Raw genomic sequence first — 14899 nt, forward strand, 5'->3', positions numbered from 1 at the left:
GCTGTTGGGCGGCTGGGCGGCTGGGCCGATGGGCCGCTGGGTGTCCATTGTTCTATTTCACCCTACATTCTTTCTGTCTCACACCTATTTTACCTGATGACTGCTCAGAATTTACGGCTCTCGATTGTACTTTAACATTTATTCATATAGAGTCAGAGGCATAGGAAAACGGAGGTGGAGTGAACTCAGTAGAAGGAGCACTTCAGTTGTAGCACATTTTTCAAATGTGCAACACTTGCCACCAGTACTAGCTAGTGTTGTTGTTGTTGTTGTTGTTGCTATTGTTGATGTTGTTGCTGCAATTGCTGTCGCCATGCTCCTCGGCACACAAATGACATTTACATTTTGAGCACATAATGTAACTTTTTTTTTATTGTTGTTGTTGTTGTTCTTGTTATACCTGTGACCAGGACGAGTACTGCAGCATCAGCTCTTGGACCCTGCAGGTTTGTTTCTGTCTTTCTCTTTTTTTTCGGTGATAATTGCATACGACGTCGAGCACTCAACAACAACTACAACTACAACGCCAGCCAGAAGTACAACTACAACAAGTGCTCTACAACTGAATGTTGCTGCCGGTGGTATTGCTGTTGTTGTTGTTGTTGTTGTTGCTGTTGCCCTTGTTGTCAACTAACAACTTCCTGTACTTGTGCATTTTTATGGCTTTAATTTTTTTTATGCTCTTTGTTAGTGCAAACAAATTTTGTTTTTTGGTCCCTCCCCCAGATAAATGGCAAAAAGGCAAATTGTTAACACTGGTTAACTGGCCAACTGGCAATATGGGGTCCCCATATTATTAAAGACCAAATATATCTTAAGCCGTTTATCAAGTCCTGACTGACCCTTCGCCACTGGCCTCTGACAGGCAATAAATTAAACCAGCAAACCAGAAAAAAATAAAGAATTACAAAAAGAATACAATTTGGAAAAGAAAATCTACTAAAGCCCACTTCAAAGGCATATTTAAGCCAAAATCCGCTGAATTTGAGTATGTGTTGCCATGGCTGCAAAAAGAAAGGCTTTAAAAGGCAAGAAAAAGGAGCGGAGCAGAAAAATATACGTAAAAGGCAACATCTGATGATCAAAGCAAAAAGCAAAGCCCGTCGGCAAAGTTTATTGAAACTTGACGAGGTAAAGATGATGATGATGATGACGATGATGAGGATTAAGTGAATGAAAATAGGCAAAAGGTGTAAGGGCAACTAGTCACTTGGTAATAAAGACTGAAACAGATGGGGTTGGATAAGCAAATAACTTTTTTGTAGAATCTGTAAGCCAATATTGAAAAGTGGCTTAAAAGATAAATTTTTAAACTTTGTTAAAGGCTGAGAAATACAAAACACAATAATAATGAAAATTTATAGCGGAAACATAAACCCCAAGAAAAACATTGCTAAAAAAACCCTTGCTACTGATATTTGTTTTCGATTCAAAGGCAAATTAAATTGTTTATTGTTAGTTAGTTGCAAATTTTTACAGGAAAATAGCTGAAAAATAGAAATTACTGTGTTGAATACGTGTTCATTCTTTTGTTTCCATAATTGTACAGTGTTGATTTTCTCTTAGCAGAAAGTAGAAGTCTATCTCCCCTTTCGTTTAACCCCATCATCCCATTACCATTATAGTACTCACTCTTTGCCTTGATATTGTTGCTGCTGCTGCTGCTGCAATATAAGTTATGAAAACGGTTTTTGTTTTGTGTTCTTTGTTTGCTTTGTTTGGCATTGTTGCTTTGCATGCATTTCATATGAGGAAAAGCCAGTTGCATTGCTGGTTGCCATTGCTTTTCCAGTTTGCCGTTTCTGGTGCCTCTTTCCATTTGGTTTATTGCGAATTTTATTGTTTTGCGGTGGTTTATGGCAAATGCCGAACAACGAAGCGTGTAAATATTTGTACATAGCAGAGCAGGAGAGGGGGAGAGGAAGGCAATAGATGAGGATGAGATTCGTTGTTCCTGCTTCATCTGCATATGAATCAGATTTTTATTTTTCCTTTTTTTTCTGTTTCAGTTGAAGGGCAATTTTCGGAGAAACACTTTAATATGCATAAGTTGGCAAAGTGAAATATTTACTAAGCCATTTCAATCACCGTTATTGTGATGACCAAAATGCACACTGAAAAGTAATGTAGAAAAAAATAGCAAAACAAATTAAATTAAATGTTTATTATAATTGCATTAAATATGGATAAAATGTAAGTCCTAAAAAAGGTTTCAAAAACTAAGTTTATACTTTCGAAAATCATTGACTAGCTTGAATTTTCTCATAGTGTAGACCATTTAAATGGATTTATTGGTATATATATATATATATAAGCGTATTTTGCTGATCAAAGTAGAATTTAAAAATTCTTTAAATTTTTCAGTGAATTTTCAAACAATGGCTTAATTGCCCAACACATAAACTTGGACCGATTGGTCTCTAATGGGCCTTTGTTTGAAAACTTTTGCATATCCCTAAATATCCTTGCAACTTATACAAAAACATTTTGTGCTAAATAAACAAAGGGCTTAGGTCTAGAGTCCTGGGGCGTAACTGGCAGCAGGAGGCGTTGGCCAGGCAAAATAAATACTTGCAAATACAAATAAAATTAACTAAACTCAAATTCAAACTCAACTTCCTCCAAGTCAAAGTTCGTTTGTTGCCCTAGTTTTTTTTTTTGTTTTGTGTCTATCTCACTCCCCTCTCATTCTCTTTACCACTTTGTGCCTGTGTGCAATAATTAAAAACTAATTAAAAGGGCTGTGGGAGTGGCCAGCATCAAGCTGTTGTAAAACTTAATTAACTAAATGCCAGCCAAAAAACAACAACGACTACACACAATAATTCTATAAACTTGTGCCACACCATCTCTATACAGGGCGTATGAGTAATTTAATCATGTCCGTTGGCTCGGCCAGCAAACAAACTTTTGTTGTCATCCACAAAATGCAATTTGTGTCACACATAAAATAAAAACATGGCAAAATGTGCAAAGAAAAATCAACAAACTAAAGAATAAGTCAAACAGTTTTATGGTTTTAAGTTATGTTGGGGGGGAAAAATAAAACAAAACAAGGCACATGGGGAAGTTGTTCGCCATAAAAGATTAAGGCCAAAACTATTGGTGACCAAAAAGTCAATTTTGAAATGAAATATTGTTAGGGGTTTCCATATATATTTCACAACTGAATCACATCGATTTGATCCTTAATACTACTGCTACTAGGATGCATCAATTTGGATAGCGTTAAGTTTAGACTGTGAGAATTAAATGTTTAATAAGAGAGTTACCAAATGATTACTTATCCCCAACAATATTTCTAATGAAAATTTACTATATTAAAATACAGAAAACTAATTTGCTTTGCTTTTGACAGTTTAGAATATTTATTTTTATAATTTCCCGCTTAAAGTAGTCCTTTATATGCACAAATACCATTAAGTTTAGTTAACATGAAACGAAAAACTAAATATTTCAAATACTTTTCACACAATTGTCAGATGAAAAGTGCGCGTAGTACGCAGAGAACATTGTTATTTCATAGTTGGACACAAACTAACGGATAAGTTGAAGCACCCATCCACCCTACAACCAGAAACAGAAACACAGACACAGACACACACTCACACACACAGACACGGATATGTATGATGCACACATGTATTTATAGTGTGCACGTTTGCAAAATGCAATTGCAATTGTATTTGTGCATTTCCGGTCAGCGCACGGATGTTCCGGTGATCAATTTTCAAATGCGCTGTGTCAGTACGCCACAGTCCAAATTCGAATCCGAGTCTGTGCCTGGTCTGCAATTCACCTCCCTTAACGCCATTCTCCTTTCTGAGTTCCTGCGTCCAGTCAATCTCTTATTGCTCAACCTGTCGCTTGCTTTTTCAAGCACTTGCATAAATTCTGACTGCTGAAGAACAAAATAACCAATGGAGAAAATAACACAAAAACACAAATACACAGTTTTTGCATATTTGCTTACAGTTCATCTTCCATTCTTATTCCCTTTGCTTACACGTTTGGGGTTTCATATTGAAAAATGTTGGTAGTTTTTTTTTACGCTGGGCAGAAAGCTTACTGTTCTACAATTTGTAGACTTTTTTTGTCTGTTTCGATGGCTCAGTACAAACCTAATCAAAGTATAATATTGGTGTTCTTAATTTCGAACCCCGTTATAAGACTAAAGGATTGAATCGGATTGTATTAATATGTATTAATGGTTCGCACGTTTGCATAATGCCATTGCAATTGTGTTTGTAGGTTTCCGGCCAAATTTGAAGACTCGTTCGATTGAATTGATATTACCTCTGTGTCAGGATCTTCGTCGTCGCAGTCGCTGCTCAAAGGCTTGAATTGGTTGATTTATTTATTTAACAAAGGAGACTTTTGAACGTTGGAATGGGCAGCAGGGTTGTCGCATACTTTCGGCATTGGCAAGGGATAACCTGTCCACCTAAAACCACTTCATATCGTTTTTTCAATAGTCATTAGGTGCCTGTATCATTCTACTGGCCGGACATTTCTTCCTTTATTCCAATTTATTGTTTAAGCCAATAATAATGCTCAAAACCCGTAAAAGCATTGATGGCCGAAGTATTTTCATCGAGGAAACCCAAAAAGGATCGGCTAAAATGAAAGTCGTAACTAATCGACTGCCCACCTTCAGACCAATAAGAATATAATAGGAAAAAAAAATGCCCCGTTACTTGATGTTTCTTATTTTTTTTGCAGTTGTAAGTACAAAAATGTGGTTGCCTTTAATTGAATTTCGCTGAGTGTATATAATATCGATAAAGCTAATATCGGCTATGTAAAGTTTTGTATACCCTTTGTGCATAATATTCTTACATCTGACCACTGAACAGAACATTCATCTCTTCTCCTTACCTCTTAGATGTAGACTATCACTAATACTAAGTTTACCTTAGTAGTGAAACCTGGTGAAGACCAGAGGGCCGCGTCAAAGTTTGTATACCCTTGCAAGTTTTTCGGTCGGACGGACCCTTTTTGCAAGTGTATAAAGCCACGAAATGATCAATTTTCAAATGCGCTGTGTCAAATTCGAAGTAGAGTATGTGTTTGGTCTGCAATTCACCTCCCTTCTCAGTTCTGAGTTCCTGCGTCCAGTCAATCTCTTATTGCTCAACCTGTCGCTGGCTTTTCAACCACTTCCGCACATTCTGACTGCTCGAGAACAAAATAGCCAGTGGAGAAAATAACACAAATTCACAGTTTTTGCATTTTTGCTTACATTTTTTCTTCCCTACTTCTTTCATTTGCTTACACATTTGGGGTTGTATCTGACAAAAATTCTGGATGTCCTTTTACTTCGGCCCAGCTTACCGTTTTACAATTTGTTGACTTTTTTTTTGTAGTTGCTGTGTGTGCAATTTGCATTGAATTGACTGGTCACTGCATCGATTGGTAAAACCACAAAAATTAGAGCAAAGTCAGCTTTAAATGTTTTTGCCTGTCACAATCAACATTTTTGTGGGCTGATTTATGTATGTGTATGTGTGTAAATAAAATAAATATTTTTCAAAGGGTTATTTAATAACTTGCCAATTCAATTCCAGGAAGGTTTTATGATGTTTAACATTTAAAAAGAGGTCAGATTAAATGAAGTAAGTAAGTCGTCTCGCCGACTTAGGTATACCATACACCAGTAAAGCAAATATTTCAACTTTATTAAACAAATGCATTTTCACATGCTTCTTACAAGCATATCTTAGTATCTCGCTTACTCAATCATACGAGCACCCTAGCGCCCCCACCAGCCAACGGCCAACTCCGGCCTTATGGAAAAACGTTTATATGCATAACTCGACTGTTTTTTATCCGATTTTGATCAAATTTGGTATTTTGCTAGATATTAGTATTAAATTTAAGTGTGCCAAACTTGATTGCATAAGAAAAAAAAAATACGGGAGATAATCAAGTTTTTCAAATTACGGGGGCGGAAAAGGGCGTGGCAAAATTTTTATGCATACAAAATGTGTGCATTTACTAAGCGAATATACATACCAAATATGGTGTCTCTAGCTGGAATAGTTTTTGAGATAAACGCTTTTTTTAAATTGCGGGGCGGGAAGGGGCGTGGCAAACATTTGAAATAAACTTGATCACTCTACATACTACACGAGTCTACATACCAAATTTGGTGGGTCTAGCTCTTACAGTCTCCCAGATCTAGGTGTTCATACGGACGGACGGACAGACGGACAGACGGACGGACGGACAGACGGACAGACAGACGGACATGGCTAGATCGACTCGGTTGTTGATCCTGATCAAGAATATATATACTTTGTGGGGTCGGAGATGCTTCCTTCTGCCTGTTACATACATTTTGGCGAGTTTAATATACCATTTCACCCTATGGGTGTATGGTATAAAAAGGGTAATTTGGGCAAGGAGTTTAAGTATTTCACTTAATGCTGAACCTCTTTCGAAAGCTTTAAATAATTGTAATACTCTTAATAAACCACACAACAACGGCGGAAGTTCACTCACTGACTTTATTGAACAACCCTCGCTATTTTGGGTAATTTCCAATTCCCATTGAAATGTAAATTGTTATGATGGTGGAAATTAATTTGCCAATTAGGCAACATAATACATGAAATATGCAGGCCAGTCGATATTTAAAATCAACATCAAATCATTACAAATTGAAAGCAATAAACAATATCACTTACACTGGCAGAACGCATAGGGAGGGCTGAAGGACCTGAAACATCATCCTGACAGGATATACACAGCTTATTTATACAATTTCTGACAATTTCCGCCGGCAGCTGGCAAAAACTTTGGCAAACTTAGTTTACCCAGGTTTGGTTGTCGGTTGCCGGCGGTTGCCAGTTTGTCGATTGACGGCTGCCTCTTTAGACTCCTGGCCCACTTGCCTTTTCTAACAGCTTGACTGTCTAATAATGAAATTAATTAACAGCTAATCAAATTTGCAAGTACCTAGATGAAATTTTTGGCTTCTATACATACTTATGCTTAGTCATTGATGCCTTGCCAGCAAAATTCTTCAGCACAACTTAATTAACTTTAATTGAAGTTGCCTTTCCTTCTTTCATTTTCGGTATGTATTTTAAAAGACTTTTAAATGTTTTACATGGCGTATGCGTAATTATGCCTCTAATTACTACCGGAAGGGAGGGGGTTGAGTATTTACTTAGTTATGTAACTTAAAATTAAAGCTAAATCATTATTTTACAATTGATTGTATATTGTTGGCGTGAGTTAATGAGATTTTTTCAGAGATTCAGTCATTTAAAGAAGAGAAGAAGAAAATATTCTCGTTAAAAGAATTCCCTTTTATACTCTTAATTCTTTTTAAATTTATTAAAACAAATGTTGATTTGATTTTTAAATAAAAATAAATCAAGATATAGCCAACTTATTACATATTTTTTCAGTAATCGGCTGACGTTTTTTAGCTGAAGATTCTCTTATTGTTTTTTATGTGTTGAAGAAACTGAAAAAAATTCAAAACTAAAAAGGATTCTTATTGTTTTTATGTGAGAATTGAGAGCACATGTGAAGCAATAACAGAAACATTTGTAAACAAAATTAAACCAACAAAAAAAGAGGTTGGAAAGTTTCGACAGCATCAACAATTGGTAGGGAAATGCAATTACGTAGTTGGCAACAGGAGTAAAAAGCCAACTTTATGCAATTAGACGCGAAATTAGAGTATGTGCACACCTATGTCCATGTGAGTGAAATACGTTGTTCAAAGCCAGGTGGGAAAGAGAGAGAGAGAGGAGGACACACACACACTCGCACAGAATTGAAAGTTAAAACAATAACTTAGTAAGGAACTAATTAGAAAATACCCTTGCCATACGAGCCATCTAAAAATATTTAATTACTTCAACGGGATTTATTTGACCAAGTCCAGTTGTTGAATTAGTGTTTTAAAAAATGTATCCATATGTTTCTATTCAACTTGTAGCTGCAAAGTTGTTTTACTCAACTTTAATAGGAACTTTTATGAAATATTTGTTAGCAAAGTTGTTTTTTTGATCGATCCCAGATACTTTTCAAAGAGGTCTAATCCGAATCTGAATTATACTAAATTTCAGTTAAGTAGCTTTTTAATCGACTATAAGGTTTAACTGTGGACTCCTTTTTGGCGTTACAAATATCTAACTAAGTTTATAATACTCTCTGAAAGGGTATCAAAAATGTTTGTTGTTTTGTTTGCTTTGCACTTTCAGGTCGAAAAAAAAATGAAAAACCGAATCTGGATAACCGAGAACTAGCAAACCTCATGGTGAATGGAACAAGAGTAACCTTGTTCCCCATTCCTGCGGCCAGTTTGTTGTTATGCTCTTTCGTTCATTCGTTCTGCCATGTGCTAATGAGATTTTGATAGAAGTTTTTGGAGAACAAAGTCAAGCCCAAGCTGTTGACAGTTGCCTAATTAAAAGTCAATTCTGTTGGATCTCTCAAAACTTCAAATGCAGAGCCAAAAGAATTTTCCTACAAATTTCATTTGAAATTGTCTGGATGAGAAGGATGGCTGTTTGGATGGTTGGATGCGAAGATGAAGCATAATTTATAAGCAGCACATGGAATGGAGATGACTCCATTTTGTTGTCATATTGCATGCAAATGAGTTGAACTCATCCCCAGCAGAAGGATCTGCTCCTGTTGCAGAAATTGTTGAATACGTGCCAGACGCAGGCGACTTTAAGTAAATTTTTTAGCTAAATAAATAACTTGGCCTGGCTTACAGAAGTTTTTTTTTTCTCTTAGCTTCAACGACTTGGTAAAATAACGTAAATTTCCGTTTTTCCTCAAAAAACACTTTACTTATTATGTGTTTTTCTTTGCCAGCAGAAAATGTTGAATACAGAACACTAAAGAAGAATGTGAAGAAGAAGGAAACTGCAACTGACACAGTTTTCTATGCGGACTCTTTCTTCTTGGCTAAAAGTGTTGCCCTTAGGGTGCATGGCAGGGGCAACTGGTAGGGAATGCTAAGACAGAAGCAATGAAATAAATCTCGGCAAGTTCTTTAGTATAAACTTTTGCAAAGTGCAGTCGACATGTTGTTGTTATTATTGCTGCTGCAAGTGGTATAAGAGAAAGAAGAGTCGTGGAAATGAGAGAGTGGGTATGCGTCTGCTTCCATGTCTCGCCTGAGGCCAGCCAAAAGTGTTATTTACCTTTTCTCTTTGTTGCCAATGCCTGGGGAACAGGCGAAAACTATGCAAAGTTCACTTGCCATTGCCGTTGCCACTGCCTGCCATTTTCCTTGGCATCTCTATGGTTAAGAGATAGCTGCAGCTAGTAGGATGCAAAGCAGACGGTGTATCCTTGTCGCCATGGCACTTTGCTTAATATTTGTGCTGCATAATTAAACAATTGTCAGGCAAATTGTTGCAACTATGACGGCAAGTCAGTAGGTGAGCTATATGAAGAATGTTACGAACAAACAACAAAAAACAAAAAAGAACAATAAATAGAAGACTTCTTCTTGGCAAATTCCTTTTCTTGAACATTCCAACAAAAAAATTCTTTGTCATAACTAGGCAAAAGCAAGTGGAAAGCTGCTTCAAACTTGAAAAATTAAACTATTTTTGGCCGATAAATGGAATGCTTTCTAAATGATTTCAACAAATTTTAATTTAATTTAATCAATGATTTTAAAATTTTAGATATTGTTCAATTATAAATACTTTAAAGGTGTAAAAGGTTTCGTCATTCAATTAAGAAGTGCATTCAGCTGAAATCGTTTATTAATGGAATTAAAGTCGGATGACTTAAATGCTTCAGGCATCAATAAAAAATATCAAACTTCAAAGGACAAAAAATTGACCTAAGTAAATAAAACTTTTATTATTAGTCTGAGTGTTTGAACAGTCTCAAGAAGATATAAATCTCTTCTATTCGTCATCTTAACTGCGATGAATTCATATCTATCACAAGTGAGTGCTTTAAATTTTATTATTTTTTTGGTATACCAATTTCAATGCCCAATTTTAAGTTCTTAACTACGGCTAGTCCATTTTGATGTTTTCACCTTCCTTCTAACTCCACGACAAATGCTTCCGAATGGTATTTTTATTATGCGCAACGAAATTAAAAATTAAATTTGTTGCTCGTGTTGCTGGTGTTGGACCTGGCACTGATGATGATCTCTCTGGGCACGTGGGTCCTGCCCTAACAACAATCACTACGAAACGCTGGGGCAGTGAAAGCTGATGAGAGGTGATGGGAGAGAGGGGTATGGAGGAAGGAATCCCCTTGAGCCATGCGGCAGTGAGAACAGCGCAATTTGTGAGCCACAAAATGCCTAAGGTAATCACTTGCCGCAAATTGTTGTTGTTGTTGTTCTTGTTGTTGTTATTCTTTCTCGTTTTCGTTTTTGTTGTTGCTGTATTATTATTGTGCATTATACGGAAATTGACAAAGAAACTTTTCTGTTTTTCCGCGGTGTGTTTTTTTTTTTTTTGTTTCTTCGTTTTGTTCTTTCGGTGAGCTTGAAAATAGCAAAAGGAAAAGCATACAGAAGGTAAACCGAAAATTCGCCTTCGATGCCACTTGAGAATTTAATAAAAGAAAAAAAAGAGGAAGACAAGATAGGGAAAGAAGGGTAAGGGTAAAGACTGAGAATAAGAATAAGTAGAATGAGCATACAGACAAGTAGGACAACAAATAACAAGAGGAAAACGTAAGAACGAAAGGAATTGTTGTGCACAAGTGCCGGTTAAATATTTTAGGCAAATGCCTTACACCCCCTCCCCAACCGCCCACATCCCTTCTGCCAACCGTCTTCTCTTTGCCTCCCCCTCCCATCATCACAATTCACTTCACTCCGCTGGTTTTGTACTCTTCCAATGCTGACGAGTTGCCAGGGCAAAAAATAAATCAGCTGGGGCGTAGGCACTTGAGTTGATTTATGGCAAAATGGCAGAGGCGGAAACAGAGGCATAGAGGCATCAGGTAAGCCTCGCATCTCCGCATTTGGGCTTCTTCCCCTACATTCTCATTCTATTTTGGTTGTAAAATTGCTTAGAGCCAAAAAGTAAGCTCAGGAGACAGTTGACAATGCCAACCCAAAAACAAAAAAGAAAAGAGGCAAAATAAAAGTGGCAAAGGGAAGTAGGCAACTTGTTTTGAAGTTTGAACCAACAGTAACACTGAGAAATGAATAAAACGAATCTCATTGTCAGACAGCTGCAGTTCATGACACAGTGTTCGTTCATCATGACGAGAAGACATGAGACGACAGTCAGTCATTCAGTCAATCAAAGCTTGAGCTTCAGTTCCAAGTACGTACTTGAGGTCGAATTTCGCCTTTTGATATTCGGAAGCCACTTCTTTTTGTTCAGCTCTCTCTCTCTCTCTCTATCTCTCTATCTCACTCTATCTACTTGCTCTGCTGCTATTCTGTCCGCATTTTAATTACTTGGGTAGCTACAAAAATTAATTCTCCACAGACAGTGAGAGACAAGCAGAGCGAGAGAATAAAAGAGAGAGAGAGAGAAACAAAAAGTGCGCCAAGGTAAAGCTTACCAGCTGTCGGCACGTGGACAAACCACCAAAGCCAATAAATTAGCACTCCAACGAATTTCAAATACTTTTAACAACATTTCGTAAAATATTTCCTTTATGAATTTATTTCATTAGTTGAAATTAGTAAAGTTTCTGCAGATATGATTGAAACCCTGACTTACTTATTAATTAAATTTCATTGGCAAGTGTTGCAATATTTGTTTGTGGTATTAAAATTGTATAGTTCATAGTTTATATAAAAGTATACATACCCTTTCTTTGTGAAGCGTTTGGCATCTTCGCATATTTATGGCCGCAATTAAACTTGAATGTCTTTCGTGGGCCGCCAAAAAGTAGGCAGCACAACACATTTTAATGAGCCATGCGCTAAAAACACAAGGCAAATATAATTAAAAACAGCCAGCTAAGGTAATGTCAGGTCAGGCCAGAGCCGGGCCAGGTAAGATAGGGTCGACAGCATAACAGTTGCCATTACTTACTAGTAAAACTGCTTATTAAATTGATAATACTAAAGCTAGGTAGATAGGTGCCTTTAAGTGAGTGAGGTGCAAGAAGGGCAGCTAAAAGAATGAGAACGAAACACCTAAGCAAAAGACAATGGTGGCAAAATTTCATTAGACTAATGTGTTGCATGTGTCACATCAATGTCACAGCCGAGTAGCAACAGCAACAGCAACAGCAGCAGCAGCAAAGTGTAAACCAGGCAAATGTGAAAATCCCAAACAAGCTGATGCAGCTGCTGCTGCAACTGGCCAGGAGGGTAAGTTGGAAAGGCAGTTGTGTATGTTGTGAGTGTCGGGGTGAGTTGTGAAAATGTCTGTTCTACGGGAGCTGCCTTTCAGTTTCTTGCTGCTTGTTGTCACTGCAACATGCAATGTTTTGTCTCCATTTCTACCTCCCTCTTATATCTCTCCCTTTCTCCATATTTGTGTTTGTGTTTTTCCCCAGCCATGCATCATCGTCATTTCATTGCAGTTGTCAGCTGAACAATGCCATGCAAAATTCCACCATCACCCCCATTGACAATCACACATACATACCCCACACAAACACACACACACACACACATACTCACCCGTAGTTGTTTGTAAGAGTGAAAAACTCAATTTGTATCTATCTATACCATAATACTTCAATTGTGGTTTGTCTTAATAAAGTTCGATAAAATACTCAAAAGCTTTTTGTATCATTTATCAGAGTAGTTTATAACAAGAGTTTAATAAATGAAAGAAACTAAAACTTATGTATTCGAAATATTATTCCTTTAACCCGCATTAACAAGAGCAAGTGTTTACATTTTAGCTTGCAGCTTAGTTGCAAATTGAAATTTTAACTGTAGTTTATTTTGTATTAATAACTTAACAAAATATACAAAAGATTGATTTTTGTTGGCTTATATGAAGTCTAAGCCAAGGCTTTTAAGTCATGTCCATATCAATAGTTTTGATAATGGCCATATGTTGCTCATCCTCATCTAGGGACTTGATCTCCTTGGCATCATTACAATCATTCTCTTGACGCTTGCCGCATTGATAGACATAGTTGGCCAAAGTCATGACGGAAGGCTGTTTGTTTGCTGTTCCGTTGATTACTGCATCTGTTGCATTGTCACTGCCAATCATCTGCAGGCGATGGCAAGAGCTTGTCTCAGTTGAAAGAGGCTGCTTTAGTTGACGCCAAATGTGTTGTGCGGTGCCTGAACGACGTCCCACACATTTTGCATCAATGATATTCACTGCAAATGCAATTAGTTTTAAAATTTGCTAACTTTGGATGCTAATTCATTGTGTATACTTACACAAAAAATATAAAAATACACCATAAAGTAGAGCAAGTTGCCAATTCATTTTGTATACACACAAATCGTTGTTTCGACTCCTTATTTGATCACAGTTTTTGTTCTCTTTTCGTTGAATTTTAGCTGACAATAAGAAGCTTGCTGGTTTTGTCAAGGGCTACTCATCTACTTTGACTTTGGCTTTTTGTTTGTATAAAATTCTATTCAAATTGACGCATTGACAATTGTTTTACCAATTTCAGTTTGCTTGGTTTACAACAATTGGAAAAAAGTTTTCTCTTGCCCTATCTGATGTCTCTTTCTCTCACCTCCTCTATTTTCAACTGTTTGTTACTTAAGCATTTTGACAACTGTCGATGTTGGCTGTCATTGCAGTTGACTGGCATTTGGCTTAAAGTTTTCTTCAAGTTTTTTCTCTTCTTCAACTAAATGCATATACTTTTACTGTATGTACCCTAAAAAAGAGGGTACATGGAATGGCGGATTTGATAGCATTTCCCCACTTATAGGAATGATTTGATCCTTGAAGCTGATATCTTTACATTTATCATTAATAGTATGAGATGCAAAATGTTAAACTAACTTAAAATCCTTGAAAAGATAAAACCAATTATCAATAAACTTAAGAGTATAAAACAGTCGGTAGTAAAAAGTAATTTCCGGCATCTTTACTTTTGGCTCTTTGCATAGCCTCAGCTAGTTTATCAAAACATTTTCAAGTTGAAGTGCGGCTAGAAAAACAAAAGCAACTCCAAGACATCATCGATTTTCTCAAGTTGAAATAGAGCGTAGGAAAGGACGATTGAGACGGGTTGACGGCATAAGCAACTGGTATGGGGAAACTTACGAAAACAAGGAAAACAACTCAATCTGAATGCATGGCACTTAAGCAGCTCATGCAACAGCAACACTAACAACAATAACAAGGATGCAGTCAGCCACTTTGGCTGCCATTCGGTTTCAAGGTGATGAAACTTTCCCATAGACAACAGAATGCAATTTGTGTGAGAGCGCAATAAGAAAAAAGTTTATTCAGCCTGCACTATTCAATGTGATGGGTATTTGTGTAATCAGTCACAGCCAGAAGAAATTCTGCGATATATAGATGCAAGTGCTTTCCATTATATCTTGTATTCATAACCTAAGCGCTCTTGACAAAGGAACCCTTCTTACGCTTAGCTGCGCTGGTTAATTCATTTCAAAAAGTAACTCAAAAGCTTCATTATAATTATCCATTGCAAGTGGCGGTCCAATCCTAATTCTATTTGCCTTTTTTAACTATTTACACGGTGAAGAAATTTATTAGATTTTTCAAAGATATTTTCAGCAAAACTTAGGATTTGGATAACTAATACTACGTCCATTTGTTCAGACGATCATTCAAATAGAGACTATAGTGTACGTAAAGGACATCCCGCACTTGTTGCAAATTGGAAATAGGAACAAATTACAAGTGAGTTATTTTAGGCTGTGTTATGGCCAGATTTAAGTCCTAAGTTCATCATTTTTATTTAATTGATTGATAAATACGATAATTAGCTAACTCAATTAAGATTATTTAATATTTTCAGC

At 36.7% G+C, this 14899-nt stretch overlaps 1 protein-coding gene across 1 annotated transcript; it reads right to left on the bottom strand.

Moving 5' to 3' along the window:
* Positions 1–12819: 12819 nt before the first annotated feature.
* Positions 12820–13508, bottom strand: LOC124459767. Its single transcript, XM_047009373.1, has 2 exons — positions 13328–13508; positions 12820–13264 (listed from the first exon to the last, which is right to left on the bottom strand). The coding sequence occupies exons 1-2, from the start codon at positions 13374–13376 to the stop codon at positions 12948–12950; spliced, it is 366 nt and encodes a 121-aa protein (XP_046865329.1). The 5' UTR covers positions 13377–13508; the 3' UTR covers positions 12820–12947.
* Between the last annotated feature and the right edge of the window lie 1391 nt (positions 13509–14899).

The sequence above is a fragment of the Drosophila willistoni genome, chromosome 3R (assembly GCF_018902025.1).
Source record: "Drosophila willistoni isolate 14030-0811.24 chromosome 3R, UCI_dwil_1.1, whole genome shotgun sequence".
NCBI lineage: Eukaryota > Metazoa > Arthropoda > Insecta > Diptera > Drosophilidae > Drosophila > Drosophila willistoni.

Excerpts from the sequence above, each read along its gene's own strand:
- LOC124459767 (XM_047009373.1), bottom strand. The coding sequence starts at position 13,376 with ATGAATTGGCAACTTGCTCTACTTTATGGTGTATTTTTATATTTTTTG. Across the intron at positions 13,265-13,327 it reads TGTATTTTTATATTTTTTGT|TGAATATCATTGATGCAAAA; the intron begins GTAAGTATACAC and ends TTGCATTTGCAG.